This window comes from Pongo pygmaeus, chromosome 20, assembly GCF_028885625.2.
Source record: "Pongo pygmaeus isolate AG05252 chromosome 20, NHGRI_mPonPyg2-v2.0_pri, whole genome shotgun sequence".
Classification (NCBI taxonomy): Eukaryota; Metazoa; Chordata; class Mammalia; order Primates; family Hominidae; genus Pongo; species Pongo pygmaeus.
This window is the reverse complement of record NC_072393.2, coordinates 47,052,032-47,074,165: the sequence shown is the minus strand read 5'-3', so window position 1 is coordinate 47,074,165 and position 22,134 is coordinate 47,052,032. Positions and strand designations below refer to the sequence as shown.

General features: G+C 50.3%; 2 protein-coding genes across 3 annotated transcripts in view; one reads left to right on the top strand and one right to left on the bottom strand.

Moving 5' to 3' along the window:
- TMEM91 (transmembrane protein 91) overlaps positions 1–11,899 on the bottom strand; it is a 21,753-nt gene extending 9,854 nt beyond the window's left edge. The window contains exon 1 of one of the 2 annotated variants that reach the window (XM_054462928.2): positions 11,771–11,899. The gene's annotated coding sequence lies outside the window, so the exon portion shown is untranslated. The remainder of the gene's footprint in view (positions 1–11,770) is intronic. The other variant, XM_054462926.2, reaches the window with a different exon arrangement.
- Positions 11,709–22,134, top strand: B9D2 (B9 domain containing 2). The gene is made up of 4 exons (XM_054462933.2): positions 11,709–11,908; positions 12,344–12,435; positions 18,522–18,647; positions 21,542–22,134. Exons 2-4 carry the CDS (start codon positions 12,348–12,350, stop codon positions 21,853–21,855), a joined length of 528 nt encoding a protein of 175 aa, XP_054318908.1. The 5' UTR covers positions 11,709–11,908; positions 12,344–12,347; the 3' UTR covers positions 21,856–22,134.

Here is a 22,134-nt window from a genome sequence, read left to right as displayed (position 1 = left end):
CAGCATATTGTAACCCTGGGCTGTGTTCCTGTGGCCCTTCCTAAGCCAATGGGTGAGGAGGAAGCAGAGGCAGGTGGGGTGGGAGTTTCTAGGGAAAGAAGGCTGAGGAGTGGGGTCCAGTAGGGGGTGATGCTCTGATTGTCACGTGGTACAGTGATGTTCATGAGTCAGCATTTGGACCCACATAGACCTGGTTTCCTTTCCAGACTCTTTTGTTTGTTTTTTTGAGACGGAGTTTCACTCTTGTTGCCCAGGCTGGAGTGCAATGACGTGATCTCGGCTCACCGCAACCTCCGCCTCCCAGGTTCAAGCGATTCTCCTGCCTCAGCCTCCCGACTAGTTAGGATTACAGGAATGCGCCACCACGCCTGGCTAATTTTGTATTTTTAGTAGCGATGGGGTTTCTCCATATTAGTCAGGCTGGTCTCGAACTCCCGACCTCAGGTGACCCACCCGCCTCAGCCTCCCAAAGTGCTGGGATTACAGGCGTGAGCCACCATTCCCAGCCCCTTTCTGGGCTCTTTAAGTCACTGAGTGTGTGGCCTCTAGACAATGCCTTCACCTCTCTGAACCCCTATTTCTTCACCTGCAAAATGGGGATAATGCTCCTTGCCTCTTATGTGATAACATATGTAGAGTACTTAGAGTTGCTGCAACAACAAATGTCCAACATTGGGAGCCTCTCTGAACCTATTTTGGTTCAGGTGCTGCCTAGGAAATAGAAAAATAAAAAATAAAAAGAACAAATATCCAACATTTATCCAAAGCCTGGCAAAGAAAGCACTGAACACATTTGATGGTGTTTATTATTATTTACCTCCATCTCCATCGGACTGATTACAAGACTCTGCTCCTCTTGCAAGCTTCCACCTCCTTCATGGAGCCTTGTATAGGCCTCCCTTCCCAGAAGCCCTCCGTCTCACCAGACTGGAGGATTCCCTGGCCTTTGTGGAGCCGGAGTTCCCTCGCTCCAGGGCTCCAGGGCTCCTTGCCAACAGTCCAGATGCTGGCGCTGGCACCGGCCCCACTCCCAGGGAGAACAGATGGCGTCTGCAAGTGCACTTGGCTCAGCCAGTTTCTGGCAGACGACAGAAGCAGGGAGACCCACGGGAGGGTAGACGAGAGCGTGAGGGGACAGGATTGTTTTACCCAGGAGGGATGCCCTGTTACTTTCTATCTCAACCTTGCTCTCATTCTTTTCATATTTCTATGAAGCATACTTTAGGCCAGGTGCGGTGGCCCACACCTGTAATCCCAGCTCTTTGGGAGGCCGAGGAGGGAGGACTGCTTGAGCCTAGGAGTTCGAAACCAGCCTGGGCGACATAGCAAAACCCCAGTCACCAAGGCTGGAATGCAGTGGCACGATCTCAGGTCACTGCAACCTCCATCTCCTGGGTTCAAGCCATTCTCCCACCTCAGCCTCCCAAGTAGCTGGGATTATAGGAACCTGCCACCATGCCCAGCTAATTTTTGTACTTTTAGTAGAGACGGGGTTTCACCATGTTGCCCAGGCTGATCTCAAACTCCTGACCTCAAGTGATCTGCCCGCCTTGGCCTCCCAAAGTGCTGGGATTATAGGTATGAGCCACTGTGCCTGGCCAAAAATGATTTAAAAAAAAAAAAAAGAAAAAAGAAACATACCAGCCGGGCATGGTGGCTCATGCCTATAATCCCAGCACCTTGGGAGGCCGAGGTGGGCGGATCACAAGGTCAGGAGTTCAAGACCAGCCTGACCAACATGGTGAAACCCTCTCTCTACTAAAAATACAAAAATTAGCCGGGCGTGGTGGTGGGCGCCTGTAGTCCCAGCCACTCGGGAGGCTGAGGCGGGAGAATCGCTTGAACCCCAGAGGCGGAGGTTGCAGTGAGCCGAGATCACACCACTGCACTCCAGCCTGGGGATGGAGCAAGACTCTGTCTCAGACAAAAAAAAAGAAAAAGAAAAGAAAAGAAACATACTATTTCTTTTCTTTTTTTTTTTTTTTTTTTTTGAGACGGAGTCTCGCTCTGTTGCCCAGGCTGGAGTGCAGTGGCGAGATCTTGGCTCACTGCAAGCTCCGCCTCCCAGGTTCACGCCATTCTCCCGCCTCAGCCTCCTGAGCAGCTGGGACTACAGGCGCCCACCACCACGCCCAGCTAATTTTTTGTATTTTTAGTAGAGATGGGGTTTCACTGTGTTAGCCAGGGTGGTCTCGATCTCCTGACCTCGTGATCCGCCCGCCTCAGCCTCCCAAAGTGCTGGGATTACAGGCATGAGCCACTGCACCCAGCCTTAAACATACCGTATATTTTTCTTGTTTGTAGTTTGAATCCTCCCACATCAGTGTCGGCACAACAAGGGCTGAGATTTGATCTCGTTTTTTCACTACTGTGCCTCAGGGCCTAAAACAGTGCCTGGCACAAAGTGGGTCTTTATTACATATGTGTGAGATGGGGGCATAAATTCCCACCAGCCTCCAGCCTGTTTTTCACCAAATCATTGAGCTCTGTGGGTCCCCTCATCCCTCTAGGCCATCCTAGAGATTAATTCACTTCCAGTGAGAGCTCTCCGGTTGCTGTTAGCCTTGTACAGTCTAAGAGGCTACACCTCTTAGTGTTTGCGACGGGTCTGGAATATTAAACATGAGATTCCAGCTGGGCATGGTGGCTCAAGCCTGTTAATCCCAGAACTTTGGGAGGCCAAGGAGGGAGGATTACTTAAGCCCAAAAGTTCAAGACCAGCCAGGGCAACAAAGTGAGATTTTGTCTCTACAAAAAATAAACAAAATCAGCTGGGTGTGGTGATGCATGCCTGTGGTCCAAGCTACTCGGGAAACTGAGATAGGAGGATTGGTTTAGCCCAGGAGGTGGAGGCTGCAGTGAGCCATGATTGTCCCACTGCAGTCCAGCCTGGGCAACAAAGTGAAACCCAGTCTCAAAAATAAAAACAAAAACAAAAACAAAAAAATCACGAGATTCCAGCAAGGATTGTCAACAGAGACTGAAACTATTAAGTTATTGGGTGAAAATCTGATTTGATAAAGAACAGGATATTTATTTAGTCTCAAAGTAGCTTCCCCTAGATTACTTATTATAACGAAAAAAATATTAATGGAGAAAATTGGCAAACATCACGTTAACCAGATGATACAAGTTAATATCACCCATTAACATGACAAATTGACCTTAGTTGCCTCTGATGTGAAGCAAAGAGGGAGACACATATCATTTCTCTGGTTTTCCTGCCAAAATGCATAACTTAAATCTAATAATAAGAAACATGAGACAAAGTCAAAATGAGGGACACTCTACAAAGGAGGTGGCCTATAACCTCCAAAACATCAATGTTATGAAAAAATAAAGTAATAATAATAATAACAATAAAATAAAGTGCTGGCCAGGTACAGTGGCTCATGCCTGTAATCCCAGCACTTTGAGAGGCCGAAGCAGGAGGATTGCCTGAGCCCAGGAGTTCCAGGCCAGCCTGGGCAACACAGTAAGACCCCCATCTCTCCAAAACTTTTTTTTTTTTTTTAAAGGAAGTCTCACTCTGTTGCCCAGACTGGAGTGCAGTGGCACGATGTCAGCTCACTGCAAATTCTGCCTCCCAGGTTCAAGTGATTCTCCTGCCTCAGCCTCCGAGCAGCTGGGATTACAGGCACGCACAACCACGCCCAGCTAATTTTTGTATTTTTAGTAGACACAGGTTTTCACCATGTTGCCCAGGCTGGTCTCGAACTCCTAGCCTCAAGTGATCTCCACCCCTGCTCCCTACTGCCTCAGCCTCCCAAAGTGCTGTGATTACAGGTGGGAGCCACTGAGACCACCCTGTCTCTCCAAAACTTAAAAAAAAAATTAGTCGAGCATGGTGGCACACATCTGTAGTCCTAGCTACTTGGGAGGCTGAGGTGGGAGGATCACTTGAGTCCAGGAGTGGCTGTGATAGCCACTGCACTACAGTCTGAGTGACAGAGCAAGACTCCAAGTCAAAAAAGGGGAGGTCAGGAAGGAAAAAATCCTGTTGCATGCTACGACCTGGATGACCCTTGAGGACACTATGCTAAGTGAAATAATCCTGTCATAAGAGGACAAATACTGTAGGATTGCACTTACACGACGTACTTTAGTCACATTCACAGAGATAGAAAATAGGATAGTGGCCGGGTGCAGTGGCTCATACGTGTAATCTCAGCACTTTGGGAGGCTGAGGCGGGCCGATCATGAGGTCAAGAGATCGAGATCATCCTGGCCAACATGGTGAAACCCCATCTCTACTAAAAATACAAAAATTAGCTGGATTTGGTGGTGTGCGCCTGTAGTCCCAGCTACTCGGAAGGCTGAGGCAGGAGAATCACTGGAACCCAGGAGGTGGAGGTTGCAGTGAGCCAAGATTGTGCCACTGCACTCCAGCCTGGAGACAGAGCAACAGAAAGAAAGAAAGAGAGAGAGAGAGAGAGAAAGGAGGGAGGGAGGGAGGGAGGAAGGAAAGAAGGAAGGAAGGAAGGAAGGAAGGAAGAGAAGAAGAGGAGAGGAGAGGAAAGGATAGTGGGTCAGGCGTGGTGGTTCACACCTGTAATCCCAGTACTTTGGGAGGCCAAGGCGGGCAGATCACCTGAGGTCAGGAGTTCGAAATCAGCCTGGCCAACATGGCAAAACTCCGTCTCTACTAAAAATACAAAAGTCAGCCGGGCATGGTGGTGCACGCCTGTAATCCCAGCTACTCGGGAGGCTGAGGCACAAGAATTGCTTGAACCCGGGAGGCAGAGGTTGTGGTGAGCTGAGATCTCACCACAACACTCCAGCCTGCGTGACAGAGCGAGACCCTGTCTCAAAAAAAAAATAAAAAACAGGCCAGGCACGGTAGCTCATGCCTGTAATCCCAGCACTTTAGGAGGCCAAGGCAGGCTGATCACCTGAAGTCAGGAGTTCGAGTACATCCTGGCCAACATGGTGAAACCCTGTCTCTACTAAAAATACAAAAATTAGCCAGGCATGGTGACACATGCCTGTAATCCCAGCTACTTGGGAGGCTGAGGCAGGAGAATCACTTGAAGCCAGGAGGCAGAGGTTACAGTGAACAGAGAACACGTTGCTACACTACAGCCTGGGCAACAGAATGAGACTTCGTCTCAAAAAATAAATAGGCGGCCGGGCACGGTGGCTCACGCTTGTAATCCCAGCACTTTGGGAGGCCGAGGCTGGTGGATCACGAGGTCAGGAGTTCGAGACCAGCCTGGCCAATATGGTGAAACCCCATCTCTACTAAAAATACAAAAATTAGCTGAGCGAGGTGGCACACGCCTGTAGTCCCAGCTGCTCAGGAGGCTGAAGCAGGAAAATCGGTTAAACCTGGAAGGTGGAGGTTGCAGTGAGCTGACACGGTGCCATTGCACTCCAGCCTGGGCAACAGAGCAAGACTCTGTCTCAAAAAAAAAAATAAATAAATAAATAAAATAAAAATAAATAAATAAGTAGGTGGGGCACAGTGGCTCACGCCTATAATCCTAGCACTTTAGGAGGCCGAAGCAGGCAGGAGTTCAAGACCAGTCTGACCAACATGGAGAAACCCCATCTCTACTAAAAATACAAAATTAGCCAGGCGTGGTGGTGCATGCCTGTAATACCAGTTACTCGGGAGGCTGAGGTGGGAGAATCACTTGAACCTGAGAGGCAGAGGTTGCGTTGAGCTGAGATCACGCCATTGCACTCCAGCATGGTGCAATGGGCAGCAAGAGTGAAACTCCATCTCAAAAAAAAAATAAATAAATAAAGTAAAATAAATACATTGAAAGAAAATAGGATGGTGATCACCAGGAGCTGCAGAAGAGGGGGAATAGGGGAGTTGTTTTGTTTCAAAAATGTGTTTAGTTTGCAAAAATTTTAGTTTTGCAAGATGAAAATGGTTGTGGAGATTGGTTGCACAACAATGTAAATGTACTTAACACTATTGAACAATACAGTTTTAAACAATTAAGATGGTAAATGTGTATTTTACCACAATTAAAAGGCTTATTTATTTATTTTTATTTATTTATTTTGAGACAGAGTCTCGCTCTGTCACCCAGGCTGGAGTGCAATGGTGCAATCTCGGCTCACTGCAACCTCCACCTCCTGGGTTCAAGTGATTCTCGTGCCTCAGCCTCCCGAGTAGCTGGGACTACAGGCGCTCGCCACCATGCTCGGCTGGTTTTTTTTGTAGTTTTAGTAGGGACGGGGTTTCACCATGTTGTCCAGGCTTGTCTTGAACTCCTGACCTCAAGTGATCCGCCTGCCTCGGCCTCCCAAAGGGCTGGGAATCCAGGCATGAGCCACCACGCCCGGGCTTTTTTTTTTTTACTTTGTTGCCCAGGCTGGAGTGCAGGGTGCCATCATAGCTCACTGCAGCCTGGACTTCCTGCACTCAAGGCATCCTCCCGCTTCAGCCTCCAAAGTAGCCAGGATGGCCAGGTGCGGCCATACATGGCGAAACCCCATCTCTACTAAAACTACAAAAATTAGCTGGGCGTGGCGGCAGGTGCCTTCAATCCCAGCTACTTGGGAGGCTGAGGCAGGAGAATCACTTGAACCCAGAAGGCAGAGATTGTGATGAGGAGAGATCGCACCATTGCACTCCAGCCTGGGCAACAAGAGCGAAACTCTGTCTCAAAACAACAACAACAACAACAACAAAAACAAAGTAGCCGGGACCGCCGGCTGTGTGCCATACTTGGCTTAAAAGCATTTTGTTTTTGAGACAGGGTCTCACTCAGTTGCTCAAGCTGGAGTGCAGTGGCACAATCACAGCTCACTGTAGCCTCCAACTCTCAACCTAAGCGATCCTCCCACCTCTGCCACCAGAGTAGCTGGGACTACAGGGGCATGCCACCACATCCAGCTAATTTTTTGTATTTTTTGCAGTGATGGGGTTTCATCATGTTGTCCAGGCTGCTCTCAAACTCCTGGATTGAAGCAATCTGCCCGCCTTGGCCTCACAAAGTGCTGGGATTATAGGTGTGAGCCACTGTGCCCAGCCCCATATTCTATTGGTTAGAAGTAAATTACAAAAACTAGCCACACTGAAGGGAAGGAGAATTAGGCTCCACCTACTGAAAGGGGGCTGCCCAAGCATTTGTGGATATATTTTAAAACAGCTTCAGGCCGGGCACAGTGGCTCACACCTGTAATCCCAGCACTTTGGGAGGCTGAGGCAGGTGGATCACTTGAGGTCAGGAGTTCAAGACCAGCCTGGCCAACATGGTGAAACCCCGTCTCTACTAAAAATACAAAAATTACCCGGGTGTGGTCGCACACGCCTGTAATCCCAGCTACTTGGGAGGCTGAGGCAGGAGAATTGCTTGAGCCTGGGAGGCAGAGGTTGCTGTGAGCCCTGGCCCACAGAACAAGACTCTTTCTCAAAAAAACCCAATAACCCCCCCAAAAAAAAAAAAGGTTACAGGTTTTCACTCCGTCACTCTGTCACAAGGCTGAAGTACCTTGGCATGATCACAGCTCACTGCAGCCTCAAACTCCTGGGCTTAAGGGACCCTCCTGCCTCAGCCTCCTAAGTAGATGGGACTGCAGACATGTGTCACCACACCCTGCTATTTTTTTTTTTTTTTTTAATTTTAAACGTTTTCGTAGAAATGAGGGTTTCACTACGTTGCCTAGTCTGGTCCAGAACTCCTGGCCTCAAGTGACACTATTGCTTTGGCCTCTCAATGTGCTGGGATTACAGACAGGCATGAACCACCAGGCCTGGCCAACTTTCGATAATGTGGTTAGATAATTCAAACTTAAAGCTGTTGGAACTTTAAATTATTCCAAGCCTTGAGAGGAATGTTGCTATGTAGCCTGAGTCACGTAGCATGCAGTTACAACTTCTGCTTCTTCCTGTAAATGATTAAGAATGACCAAGCAGTGCCAGAGATAAGATCACCTCAGAACATTACTCCTAGGCCGGGTGTTGTGGCCTCACATCTGTAACCCCAGCACTTTGGGAGGCAGAGGTGGGAGGTGGGAGGATCACTTGAGCCCAGGAGTTTGAGACAAGCCTGGGCAACATAGTGAGACCACGTCTCTACCGAAAAATTTATTGAAAAATTAGCTGGGCATGGTGGCACACGCCTGTAGTCCCAGCTACTGGGGAGGCTTAGGCGGGAGGCTTGAGCCTGGGAGTTCGAGGCTGCAGTGAGCTGTGATTGTGCCACTGCACTCCAGCCTGGGTAACAAAGCAAAATCTTTTTGTTGTTGTTGTTGTTGTTGTTTTGTTTTTTGAGACTTTGTCTCACTCTTGTCCCCCAGGCTGGAGTGCAATGGCACGATCTCAGATCACTGCAACCTCTGCCTCCCGGGTTCAAGTGATTCTCCTGCCTCAGCCTCTCGAGTACCTGGGATTACAGGCACCCGCCACCATGCCCAGCTAATTTTTGTACTTTTAGTAGACACGGGGTTTCACCATGTTGGCCAGGCTGGTCTTGAACCCCTGATCTCGTGATTCGCCCACCTCAGCCTCCCAAAGTGCTGGGATTACAGGCGTGAGCCACCGTGCCCAGCCCCAGAGCAAGATCTTATCTCAAGAAAAAAGAAAGGAGAAAGAAAGAAAGAGTACTCCTCCTCCTCACAGAATGTTAATGCAATCTTCCCTGCAGCATAGCAAGATGTACTAATGAAATTGTTGTAACACATGTACTGGCCTTGTAGCCTGGAATAAACTCTATAGTTAATCATATTTTCTTTTCTTTTCTTTTTTTTCTTTTTTGAGAGTAGAAGTCTGGCTCTGTCGCCCAGGCTGAAGTGCAGTGGCGCGATCTCGGCTCACTGCAACTGCCACCTCCCAGGTTCAAGTGATGCTCCTGCCTCAGCTTCCCAAGTAGCTGACACCACAGGCGTGTGCCACCACACCCATCTAGTTTCGGTATTTTTTAGTAGAGACGGGGTTTCACTATACGTTGGCCAGGCTGGTCTCGAACTCCTGACCTCAGGGTATCCACTCTCCTTGGCCTCCCAAAGTGCTGGGATTATGTGCATGAACTACCGAATCCGGCCTCAATCATATTTTCTGAATCTCATTATTTATGGTTGACAATAATTTATTATCTTTTATTTAACATGTATACATGGGAGCCTTCAGAATGAAGACCTCAGCCGGGAGCAGTGGCTCATGCCTGTAATGTCAGCACTTTGGGAGGCCAAGGTGGGCAGATCACCTGAGGTCAGGAGTTTGAGACCTGCCTGGCCAACATGGCGAAACCCCGTCTCTACTAAAAATACAGAAATGAGGCAGCAAGTGCCAGCCAGGTTGTGGAGAGCCTTGTCATGCATGATCAGACTTTGGCTTTTACCCTGAGTGAAATGGGGACCACTGGAGGGGTCTGAGCAGATGGGACCTGACTTACGTGTTCACAGGGTTCCAGCTGCATGTGGGGTGCAGACTAGGGGGGTTGGGAAAGGAGACCCCAGAGACAAGGTCCCTGTTATAGTCCAGGTGATAGATGAACTTGGACAGATCAAGGTGCAGGGCGACAAAGAGGTGAGAAATGGGATTTAGGGTGTATTTCAAAAGTAGAGGCAGTAAGATTTCCTGATGGACAAAATGGGGGCTTGAGAAAAGAGAAAACAAGGCTGGTGCCACCACTAGGGGACCAGGGGCCCCAAGAGCTGAAAGGTTAGAGCTGTCTACCTCACCCACACAGCATCCAGCAATAAACAAATAAATAAATATATTTCCCCCAGCTCCAGCTTAAAGGACAGAAAGATCATTTAAAAGTGAAATCTCTGCCAGGTGCAGAGGCTCACTCCAGCCTGGGCAACAAAGCAAGATTCTGTCTCAAAAAAAAAAAAGTAAATAAATAAAATAAAAAAGAAAATACAAAAAGTAGCTGGGCCCAAGTGAGGTGGCTCATGCCTGTAATCCCAGCACTTTGGGAGGCTGAGGCAGAAGGATCACATGAGGCCAAGAGTTCGAGACCAGCCTGACCAACATGGTGGAACTCCGTCTCTACTAAAAACACAAACATTAGCTAGATGTAGTGGTGGGCGCCTGCAATCCCAGCTACTAACGAGGCTGAGACAGAAGAATCGCTTGAACCGGGGAGGCGGAGGTTGTGGTGAGCAGAGATCATGCCACTGCACTCCAGCCTGGGCGACATAGGGAGACTCTGCCAAAAAAAAAAAAGAAAAAAAATCCGGCCGGTCACGGTGGCTAACGCCTGTAATCCCAGCACTTTGGGAGGCTGAGGCCGGTGGATCACCTGAGGTCAGGAGTTTGAGACCAGTCTGGCCAACATGGTGAAAACCCGTCTCTACTAAAAATACAAAAATTAGCTGGGTGTGGTGGTGCACGCCTATAGTCCCAGCTACTCGGGAGGCTGAGGCAGGAGAATCGCTTGAACCCGGGAGGCAGAGATTGCAGTGAGCTGAGATCGCACCACTGCACTCCAGCCTGGACGACAGGGGGAGACTCCATCTCAAAAAATAAAACAAAAAACAAAAAACAAAAATTATAACGAGGGTGCAACATTTCAATAGGATAACATTTATATTAAACAATTCAATGGAATACTTCACTAGTTGATATATGCATTATTAATAGGGTCTCGCTATATTCGAACTTCTGGCCTCAAGAGCTCTTCCCGCCTTAGCCTTCCAAAGGGCTGGGATTACAGTCATGAGCCACCGCTCCTAGCCAATGGTAGCTTGTAAATACTTTGTATCTATTGGCCTGGCTGGGTGGCTCACGCCTGTAATCCCGGCAGTTTGGGAGGGCGAACTGGGAGGATAGCTAGAGCCCAGGAGGTCAAGACAAGACTCGGCAACATAGCAATATAGCAGGACTTAGCTCTTAAAAAAAAAAAAAAAAAAAAGAATTAGCCAGCCGTGGTGGTGCATGTCTGTGATACCAGCTACATGGGAGGCTGAGGTAGGAGGATCCCTTGAACCCAGGAGTTAAGAGGTTGCAGTGAACTGTGATCGAACCACTGTACTCCAGCCTGGGTGACAGAGTGAGACCCTTTTAAGGAGCCTTGATGGGACCTGATGACTGGCTTGATGTGGGAAATGATGGCATCTAGGATGGCATCCAGGGACAACATCTCCATTTCTTGATTGAGAAATCAATCAATAGGAAAGAGGATTTTCTGCAAATAAGGGAATCTCAGTTCCTCATTTCTCTTCGCTACCCCAACCGCTCCTTGCTCAGAATCAAGCAGTAACAGTGAACTTGGTAGTAGCTCCGAGAAGGAAGTTGGACTTATCCAACTTCCTTCCTTCCTTGTCCTTGAGAAACCTAGGGGAACTCTAAAACGGAAGCAGAACCCACTCCCCAACTTCTCCACTCTCTCAATGAGGAGTGATTTTTTTGCTTTGTTTTCCAGTTACAAGGCAGGGGATGTACACGAGGTCCTGGAAGGAATTCCCCCTTGGTCCTGGTTCAATCTCTATTTGTGATCCCGGACCATAGAGAGCTCTTCGGTGGGGTAGGCGCAGCACGGAGCAGTTAGGGATTTGCTTTTTTGGTAAAGAGGATATCTGGGAGAAACTGCCCTCAAACTTCCTCAGCCACACTCAACATGGCAGCTTCCTAGCCACGCCCAAAATGGCGGAACCCTTTTCCGTAGCTGGAGAGACGCTATTTTCCCAAAATGGAGCGAGAGGAGGAAAATGTCCATCACAGCTTCACCCCGCCCCCCGCAGACGGCTAGCACCAATTAGTAGCGCGGAGGGCGAGTACAAAGCTAGGGGAGGAGCCTGCTGTTGCCCCAGCAACAACCACGTAACCCAAGGCGAGCGCGGTCGCGGAAGTATCGCGGCTTACATATCTCGCAGCCAGGAAGGTCCTGGGAGAGGCGCGAGTCAGGCCTGGTCGGCGCTCGCGGAGAAAAGAACCAGTCAAGCCCATGAACTACAACCACCGTTGCCGCTTTCGCCTCTCCTAACCGTTAAGTGCTCTAAGGTAGGAATGACGCATGCGCTGCGCTTAGAGGCGGGGTTAAGTCGAACCTGAACTCATAACGCATGCGCCTTATGGAGTTTGCGAGGGGGAGGAAAGCGGGGTGGCTGACGTGCGCGGAAGGCGGGTCTTTTGCGCTCGTGGGCGGAGCCATAGCCCCCTCGGGCGGGGCTTTCCGCCGACCTGAACCCGAAGAAGTTATTTCAGACCTCCCAGAGTTAAATGCTGGTTCCCCAGACAAGGGTCCCCCCATTTTTTCCAGGCTTTCATGGGTTGGCAATTAGGATCTGTGGTCAAGACCTCAGCCTCAGGGGTGTGACGAAGCTAGCTTGGAATCCTAGTACTACCCTTTATTTGCTGGGCCTCAGTTTCCCCCCCTGTCAAATGGAGATAATACACTTACCTCACAGGGTTGTGATTATATTTTTCCCTTCCCAGGGCCATGGCTGAGGTGCACGTGATCGGGCAGATCATGGGGGCCAGCGGTTTCTCGGAAAGTAGCCTCTTCTGCAAGTGGGGCATTCACACAGGTATTCCCCCAGGCCTGGTTCATTTCCACACCAAGACCCCTAGCCTAGAGGCTGCATGCTCCTTCCTCGACCCCTTAAAGCAGCCCCTTAACCTCATTTCCATCAGTTCTCAGTACTCCAGGCCCAGCCCACACCCTGTCCACATGAGTCTCAAGCTCCCCATCTTTTTTGTGTGTGTGAGGGGTGGGATACAGACAGGGTCTCTCTCTGCGCCCGGGCTGGAGTAAGGTGGTGTGATCATAGCTCAGTGCAGCCTCGAACTCTCGGGCTCTAGTGATCCTCCCGCCTCAGCCTCCTGAGAAGCTGGGACTACAGGCACGCACCACCAAGTCTGGCTAATTTTTTTTTATTTTTTGTAGAGACAGGGTCTCGCTATGTTGCCCAGGCTGGTCTCGAACTCCTGGGCTCAAACAATCCACCCGCGTCAGCCTCTCAAAGTGCTGGGATTAAAAACGTGAGCCGCCACGTCCCAGGAAAGTAATTTTGTTCATGCTTCCCCAACTGAGGCCCTATAGAGTCGTGGTATAGTGTAATGGTTAGGGTCATGGGCTGCCAGATCTGCATTTAAATATTAACTCCCCCACGTATTAATTGGAGACCTTTGGACTTGACCTCTTTGAGCCTCAGTTTCCTTGTCTGAAAGTGAAGCTAATAGTAGCTAAGAACTGCAGCACAGGTTTGAGGTTAAGAGCACAGACTGTCTGGGTTCAAAACCAGTTATTGCTTGTTAATGCACCCTTGGGCTGGTTATGTGACCTTGGGCACTTCTCTTCACCTCGACTTCCCTGTTTGTACAATGACAGTAAATAGAAATATTTACCTGTTGAAGTTGTCATGAGTAGTAAACGAGTATCAACAGCACTTAGAATAGGAATAGGGCTGGAATAGGAAGTGCTCATTCAGTGTTTGCCTGGCTCATACAAGACTTTGATGGGGTCTTGTTTGTAAAGCTTGGGGTATATTGTTGCCTGGCACAGATAAATGTCCATGAAACAGATGTGGCCATTTGGCATTATCATGTCTTCAGGCCTGAGTCCTAGTCCCTTTTTTTTTTCTTTTTTGAGACAGAGTCTCATTCTGTTTCCCAGGCTGGTGTGCAGTGGCGCAATCTCAGCTCACTTCAAGCTCCACCTTCCGGGTTCACTGCCATTCTCCTGCCTCAGCCTTCTGCGTAGCTGGGACTACAGGCGCCTGCCACCATGCCCAGCTTTTTTTTTTTTTTTTTTTTAGTAGAGATGGGGTTTCAGTGTTAGCCAGGATGGTCTCGATCTCCTGACCTCATGATCCGCCCGTCTCGGCCTCCCAAAGTGCTGGGATTACAGGCGTGAGCCACCACGCCCGCCTGGCCCTTTTTTTTTTTTTTGAGATGGAGAGTCTCACTCTGTAGCCAGGCTAGAGTGCAGTGGCGCGATCTCGGCTCACTGCAATCTCTGCCTCCTGGGTTCAAGTGATTCTCTTGCCTCAGCCCCCCAAGTGGCTGGGACTACAGGCGCCTGCCACCACACCCAGCTAATTTTGGTATTTTTAGTAGAGATGGGGTTTCACCATGTCGGCCAGGCTGGTCTCAAACTCCTGGCCTTAAGTGATCCGCCTGCCTAGGCCTCCCAAAGTGCTGGAATTACAGGTGTGAGCCACTGCGCCTGGCCCCTGGGTCCTTTTTGATTATACAGGTAAGTGAGGTGGAAGTTGAGATTCCCAGGAAATCGGAACCCTCCGGTTGATGGATGAGAGTCAGGCTCTGGAGTCAGACTTGGTTTCCAGGTTGGACCCCACCACTCACCTTCTCTGTGACCCTGGGCAGAGGCTGTCCCCTCTTGGAGCCTCAGTTTCCTCATTTGTACTTCGTAGGCTGTTGGGAAATCTTGCTTTTAAGGAGCCTGACTCAGGGCCTGGTGCTTCCCTCACTCAGCCCAGAAGGGAGTAATGACTAACCTGATTTTTATTATTTCAGGGAGTTGCTGGGGGTGTTGATCCAGCCAAGAATACTGAGGCAGTTGGATGAAAGGCTTGGGCTCTGCAGTTAGAGCTGAGTCTGAATTCAGTCCCATGATGGGACCTTGGTCTGCTATAGTCACTGCTATATCACCAGGATGGAAAACAGTGCTTGGCACATAGCAGGTGCTGAATAAATGTTCATGAACTCACCTTCTCAGAGCCTGTTTCTTTACCTGTTAAATGGGGATTATATTAGCTCCCACCTCCTAGGATCACTTATTTGTCCAAGAAACATTTATTGAGCACCTTCTGTATGCCAAGAGCTGGGTTTGTGGTCTTGGGGGTCCAGCAGTTTGCAAGGTCCCTGTTTTCCTGGGCCATACAGTAGGGTAGACAGAAAATAAATAAGCAGGCCAGGCGCGGTGGCTCATGCCTGTAATCCCAGCACTTTGGGAGGCCGAGGCGGGCAGATCACCTGAGGTCAGGAGTTTGAGACCAGCCTGGCTAACATGGTGAAACCCCATTTCTACTAAAAATACAAAAAAAATTAGCCAGGCATGGTGGCGTGTGCCTGTAATCCCAGCTACTCGAGAGGCTGAGGCAGGAGAATCGGTTGAACCCAGGAGGTGGAGGTTGCAGTGAGCCAAGATGGCGCCATTGCACTTCAGCTTGGGCAACGAGCAAAAGTCTGTCTCAAAAAAAAATAATAATAAAATAAAATGAAATAAATAAACAGATAAATGAGTGCAGTTGGGTGTGTTGACTCACCCCTGTAATGCCAGCATTTTGGGAGACTGGAGCAGGAGGATCACTTGAGCCCAGGAGTTTGAGACCAGCCTGGGCAACATAGTGAGACCCCTGTCTCTACAAATAAATAAAAAATTAGCAAAGCATAGTGGTGTGCACCCGTGGTCCTAACTACTTGGGAGGTTGAGGTGGGAGGATTGCTTGATCCTGGGAGGTTGAGGTTGTAGGGAGCTGTGACTGTGCCACTGCACTCCAGCCTGGGTGACAGAGGGAGATCTTGTCTCCCCACTACCCTGCAAAAAAAAAAGAAAGGAGTACCGTGATTCCAGACAGTGGTAAGTGCTAGGATGAAAAGAAATGATGTGACAGGGACTACTGTTTGGAGAAGAGGGTCAGGGAGAACCCCTCTGTGGAAATGGCACTTGAGTTGGGCCCTGAAGGATGAAAACAAAAGCTAGGGATGGGGACACCCAGGAGCAGAGCTTTCTAGGCAGAGGGAACAGCCAGTGCAAAGGCCCTGAGGTGGGGAGACAGAAGTGGGACAGTGAGGCCAGAGGGTGATGAGGGAGGGGAGGGTGATGGGAGATGAACTCAGGGAGGGGAGCAAGAGCCAGGCCATGTGGGCCATGGTGGAGAGTCTGTAAACTGGGGGGTGAGGAGGAGATTAAGAGTCCTAGAGGGTGGATTAAATGAATGGATTGCCTAAATTGCTTAGCATAGCATCTGGGATTTAGTTAGTACTCGGTGCATTTTCTTTTTTTCTTTCTTTTTTTTTTTTTTTGAGATGGAATTTCGCTCTTGTTGCCCAGGCTGGAATGCAATGGGACCATCTCGGCTCACTGCAACCTCCGCCTCCTGAGTTCAAGTGATTCTCCTGCCTCAGCCTCCTGAGTAGCTGGGATTACGGGCATGTGCCAACACGCCCAGCTAATTTTTGTATTTTTTTAGTAGAGACAGGGTTTCAGAATGTTGGCCAGGATGGTCTCGATCTCTTGACCTCGTGATCTGCCTGCCTTAGCCTCCCAAAGTGCTGGGATTACGGGCGTGAGCCACCACACCCAGCCATACTTGGTACATTTTCTTTCTTTGATTTTTTTTTTTTTTTTTTTTTTTTTGAGACAGGGGCTCACTCTGTTGCTCAGGCTGGAGTGCAGTGGCACGATCACGGCTTACTGCAGCCTCAGCCTCCCTGGGCTCAGGTGATCCTCCCACGTTGACCTCCTAAGTAGCTGGGACTACAGGCATGAGCCGCCATGCCTGGCTAATTTTTATATTCTTTGCTTGGCTTGGTTTGGTTTGAGTTTTTGTTTGTTTGTTTGTGTTTCTTTCTTTTGTTTTGTTTTTGTTTTTTTGTTTTTTTTGAGACAGAGTCTCTCTCTGTTGCCCAGGCTGGAGTGCGGTGGTGCGATCTTGGCTCACTGCAACCTCCGCCTCCTGGGTTCAAGCGATTCTCCTGCCTTAGCTTCCTGAGTAGCTGGGACTACAGGCACCCACCACCACACCCGGCTAATTTTTGTTTTATTTATTTATGTATTTATTTATTTATTTTTGAGATGGAGTCTCACTCTGTTGCCCAGGCTGGAGTGCAGTGGCACGATCTCAGCTCACTGCAACCTACACCCCACCTCCTGGATTCAAGCGATTCTCCTGCCTCAGCCTCCTGAGTAGCTGGGATTATAGGCGTGTGCCACCACACCTGGCTAATTTTGTGTGTGTGTGTGTGTGTTTTTAGTAGAGACAGAGTTTCACCATTTTGGCCAGGCTGGTCTCGAACCCCTGACGTCAAGTGATCCACCTGCCTCGGCTTCCCAAAGTGCTAGGATTACAGATGTGAGCCACTGCGCCCATCCTAACTTTTGTATTTTTAGTAGAGATGGGATTTCACCATGTTGGCCAGGCTGGTCTCAAACTCCTGACCTCAGGTGATCAGCCCGCCTCAGCCTCCCAAAGTGCTGGGATTACAGGCGTGAGTCACTGTGCCCGGCTTGTTTGTTCATTTTTTGAGATGGAGTCTCACTGTGTCACACCAGCTGGAGTGCAGTGGTGCAATCTCGGCTCACTGCAACTTTTCCAGCGATTCTCGTGCCTCAGCCTCCCGAGTACCTGGGATTACAGGCACCTACCACCACTCCAGACTAATTTTTGTATTTTTAGTAGAGACGAGGTTTTGCCATGTTGGCCAGGCTGGTCTTGAACTCCTGACCTTAGGTGATCCACCCGCCTCAGCCTCCTAAAGTGCTGGGATTAGAGGCGTGGGCTACCACGCTCAGCCTTAATTTTTATATTATTTGTAGAGATAGGGTTTTGCCATGTTGGCTAGGCTGGTCTTGAACTCCTGGACTCAAGCGATCTGCCTGCCTTGGCCTCCCAAAGTGCTGAGATTACAGGTGTGAGCCACTGTGTCCTACCGCTGAGTGCATTTTAGCTATCATTATCACCCCTCAGTAGGATCGAAATTGTTATGTGTGTTTCAGGATGTGTTCCTGGAGGGTACCCTTGGCCCCATCTTAATCTTTGGACTAGGCTTGTAAATGTGGGGTGAGAATAGTAATAAAATGATATTGAAGACTTTTCCTGCGCTCACTATGCTCATTACCCATTCATGGATTAATGGGTTAATGGATTATGGGTTATCATGGGAGAGGAACTGGTGGCTTTATAAAATGAGAGAGAGAGACGTGAGTGGCACGTTAGCACACTAGCCTTGGGACTCTCTGAAGAGTCCCAGCAAGAAGACTCTTACCAGATGGGGCCCCTCCACCTTGGTCAGTCTCCCATAACTGTGAGATAGAAATTCCTTTTCTTTATAAATTACCCAGTTTTGGATATTATGTTAAGAGTAACAGAAAACAAATGAAGGCAATGAGGAATGCATTATTACTCAGCTCATTTTGGTTTTTTTTTGTTTGTTTGTTTTGTTTTTTTGAGATGGAGGCTCTCTGTCGCCCAGGCTGGAGTGCAGTGGCACCATCTCCGCTCACTGCAAGCTCCACCTCCCGAGTTCAGGCCATTCTCTGGGCTCAGCCTCCCGAGTAGCTGGGACTATAGGCACCTGCAACCACGCCCGGCTAATTTTTTGTATTTTTAGTAGAGACGGGGTTTCACCATGTTAGCCAGGATGATCTCGATCTCCTGACCTCATGATCCGCCCACCTGAGCCACCGTGCCCGGCCTACTCAGCTCATTTTATAGATGGGGAGACCAAGGCAGAGAAAGCCAACTTGCTCAAGGTTGCAGAGGCAGGAAGAGGTAGTGCCGGGATTTGAACCCAGATACTTGGTTCCAGAGTCCATGTTTCGTAACCCCTACCAGTAGGTGCCACAGAGAAACAGTCCTATAGCCACAGTGGCATCCCCTTCCCGATGGCTGCCTCCCACTCCTCTATGTCCTGGCTCTCACTGCAGGGGCAGCATGGAAGCTCCTGTCAGGCGTGCGGGAGGGCCAAACGCAAGTGGACACCCCGCAGATAGGGGACATGGCTTACTGGTCCCACCCCATCGACCTGCACTTCGCCACCAAAGGTCTTCAAGGTGAGTATCACACCTGGACCCGGGGCCAGGCTGAGGGGAGGGGGCCGGTAGCCTCTGAGACCCCTGGGGCTGGGAACACCAAGACATGTCCCTGCTCCCCATACCACGTAGGTCCCTTTTGCAGCCAAGTCTGGCCCTGGAGAGGCTGAGCTAAGGCCTTCCCAGGCCTGCTCAATAGGCAATCCCAAGTTTGTAGGATTAGGGCAGAGGCCAGGGTGGAGCAGGAGATGGGAAGGTGGTAGGGGAGGTAGCATTCAAGTAAAGAGACAAAATGAGAGTCTCCAATAAAGAGGAAGCCGGGAGGCAGGGTCTGAGAGAGGCAAGGGCTGTTACTCCAGGAAGGGCTCCTCGGCTTGAAAGTAGAGCTGCTGCTCAAAGGGGAAATCAGTACTGGGGGAGGAGCAGCATCAGAAAGCCTTTCTGGTAGAAAATGTGGGTTCCTGGAGATGAGTTGATTCTGAGAAATTGCCTAGGTAAATGTGCCATATATTTCACCAATATAAAGAATGTCTACCTGGTGCCTGCCCTGTGTCCAGCCTGTGTTGGGTGATGCCAGGGAGACATTGGGGATCAAGGCAGTGCCCCTTAGCCTTGTCCTCACAGGGTTCACTGTCCTATGGGGGGGAACACACGTCTCTCCAGACAGTGGCACCTCAGAGTGGGCAGGACTAAGGCGATTTGGAGAGGCCATGGGAGCCCAGAGGAAGTGCCTGACTCTGTCAGGGAGGTCAGAGAGGGCTTCCTGGAGGAGGGGGCTTCTGAACTTTGCTGTGAAGGGCCAGCAGAGCTAATAAGGCAGAGGGATAGAAGAAGGTTCTAGGCAGAGGGATAGAGGAAGGTTCTAGGCAGAGGGAGCTACGTGTGGAAGACTCAAAGGGGAAAGTGAGCCAAGGGCATCTAGTGGACTGAGGGAGAGCGGGACAGCAGGGGGCAAAGGTAGCAGGGGACAGGCCATGCAGGGCCTTGAGTGCCAGGTTGAGGAGCTGAGGCCATCTCCTGAAGGCACTTGGGAGCCAGAGCAGGGATAAGTGAGATTTCACCTTTTTTTTTTTTCTGGAGACAGAGTCTCACTCTGTTGTCCAGGCTGGAGTGTAGTGGCAAGATCTCAGCTCACTGCAACCTCTGCCTCCCAGGTTGAAGCAATTCTCCTGCCTCAGCCTCACGAGTAGCTGGGGCTACAGCCGCGTGCCACCACATCTGGCTAATTTTTGCCTTTTTTTTTTTAGTAGAGATGGCGTTTCACCAAGGTGGTCAGGCTGGTCTCGAACTCCTGACCTCAGGTGATCCGCCTGCCTCGGCCTCCCAAAGTGCTGGGATTACAGGCGTGAGCCACCGCGCCTGGCCGAGATTTCACTTTTAAATAATCTTTCTGTCTTTTAAGCTGGAGCTGGGGAAAAAAAAGTCTTTCCGGTGCTGTGTGGGTGAGGTGGGCAGCTCTAACCTTTCATCTCTTGGGGCCTCCAGTCCCCAAGTGGTGGCACCAGCCTTGCTTTCTCTTTTCTCAAGCCCCCATGTTGTCCATCAGGAAATCTTACTGCCTCTACTTTTGAAATACATCCTAAATCCCACTTCTCACCCTTTTCTCGCCCAGCACCTTGATCTGTCCAAGTTCATCTCTCACTTGGACTATGACAAGAATCTTGTCTCTGGGGTCCCCTTCCCCAACCCCCCGGTCTGTACCCCACATGCAGCTGAGACCCTGTGAACACCTAAGTCAGGTCCCATCTCTGCTCTGCTCAGAGCCCTCCAATGGTCCCCTTCTCACTCAGGGTGAAAGCCATAGTCTTAGCATGCATCACAGGTTCTCCACAATCTGGCTGGCACCTCCTTCCCTTCTCCCCACCTCATTCTGCTCTAGCCATGCTGTCCCCACCAGGCACACTCCGTCGGGGCTCCAGCCATACTGTCCCCACCAGATACTCCCCTCCTCAGGGCCTTGGCACTTGCTGTTCCCTCTGGCTAGGAGCACTCTTCCTCTAGATGGCCACATGGCCTACTCCCTTCCTTCCTTTTAGCATTTGCTCAAATGTCACCTTCTTCGTGAAGCTTCCTTGATCCCCTTCTTGCTAAAGCGGTATCCCCACCCTCACCCTACCCAGCTCTGTTTTTCCTCACAGCAATTACCACCATCTGATCTACCCTATAATTTGCTTATTTACTACATTCGTTGTCTAGGATATCAGCTTCACGGGGGCAGGAATTTTTGTCTGCCATCCATGTTCGTGTCTGCCGTGTCCCCAGCTAGCTAGAACAGAGCCTAGCACAGGAGAAGGGATCAGCATGAGATGAGATGGGGCTGGATCTCCAAGGGCTTTGACTACCAGACTGAGGAGCTGAACTGTGTTCTGAGGACATGGGCAAAGCTATGGAAGGAGAGAAAGATGCTTCCAGATGCCAGGTGGAAGGTGGATTAGAGAGGGGCAAGAAAGAAGGCCCTGGGCCCAAAGAGAGCAGGGCAGGGACATGAGGAGGGAAGGCAGGAGGTGTCCCTGACAAGGCCCACGATGGTTACCTGGGGACTGGAGGAGCAATGGGCTGCCCTGATATGGGGTCATGGAGGAGGGTAACACAGAGAGGAAATTCAGCAGAGGTCTGATTAGAAGGGCCTTGAATGTTGAAGAGGTTGGACTTTATACTGAGGGCACTGGGGAGCTATGGAAGGATCCTTAGCAGGGGAGTAACATGGATTTGGAAAGATCTCTTTGGCTGCTGTGTGGGGATGGATGAGACGGTGGGAGCCTAGAAAGGAGGCTGGGTTGGAAACCCTGGGACAGAAACCCAGAAAGGAAAAGACTGGGCCTGGGGTCTCCAGTGAGTATCAGGGAGGGGGGAATCAGGAGCAGGAGTCTGGTCCCCATCCATGCCTCCTTTCCCCTCTCCCTCCTTTCTTGCAGGCTGGCCCCGGCTCCATTTCCAGGTGTGGTCCCAGGACAGCTTTGGCCGCTGCCAGCTTGCAGGCTATGGATTTTGCCATGTGCCCAGCAGCCCAGGCACCCACCAGCTGGCCTGCCCCACGTGGCGGCCCCTGGGCAGTTGGCGAGAGCAGCTGGCACGGGCTTTCGTGGGTGGTGGGCCGCAGCTGCTGCATGGGGACACCATCTACAGTGGGGCCGACCGCTATCGCCTGCACACAGCTGCTGGTGGCACCGTGCACCTGGAGATCAGCCTGCTGCTCCGCAACTTCGACCGCTACGGCGTCGAGTGCTGAGGGACTCTGCCTCCAACGTCACCACCATCCACACCCCGGACACCCAGTGATGGGGGAGGATGGCACAGTGGTCAAGAGCATGGACTCTAGAGACCGTCAGTGCTAACCCCAGCTAAGGCATGGCACCGCTTCTGTCCTTTCTAGGACCTCTGGGTCACTCTGGGCCCAGTTTCTCTATCTGTAAATTGGGGACAGTAAATGTATGGGGTTGCAGGGTGTTGAGTGACAAGAGGCTGCTTAGCCACATGGGAGGTGCTCAGTAAAGGAGAGCAATTCTTA

Bases quoted from the DNA above. Each gene is read 5' to 3' on its own strand.
- B9D2 (XM_054462933.2), top strand. From the start codon at position 12,348: ATGGCTGAGGTGCACGTGATCGGGCAGATCATGGGGGCCAGCGGTTTC. The intron at 12,436-18,521 runs GTATTCCCCCAG...CTCTCACTGCAG, and splicing joins CAAGTGGGGCATTCACACAG to GGGCAGCATGGAAGCTCCTG. The intron at 18,648-21,541 runs GTGAGTATCACA...CCTTTCTTGCAG, and splicing joins CGCCACCAAAGGTCTTCAAG to GCTGGCCCCGGCTCCATTTC.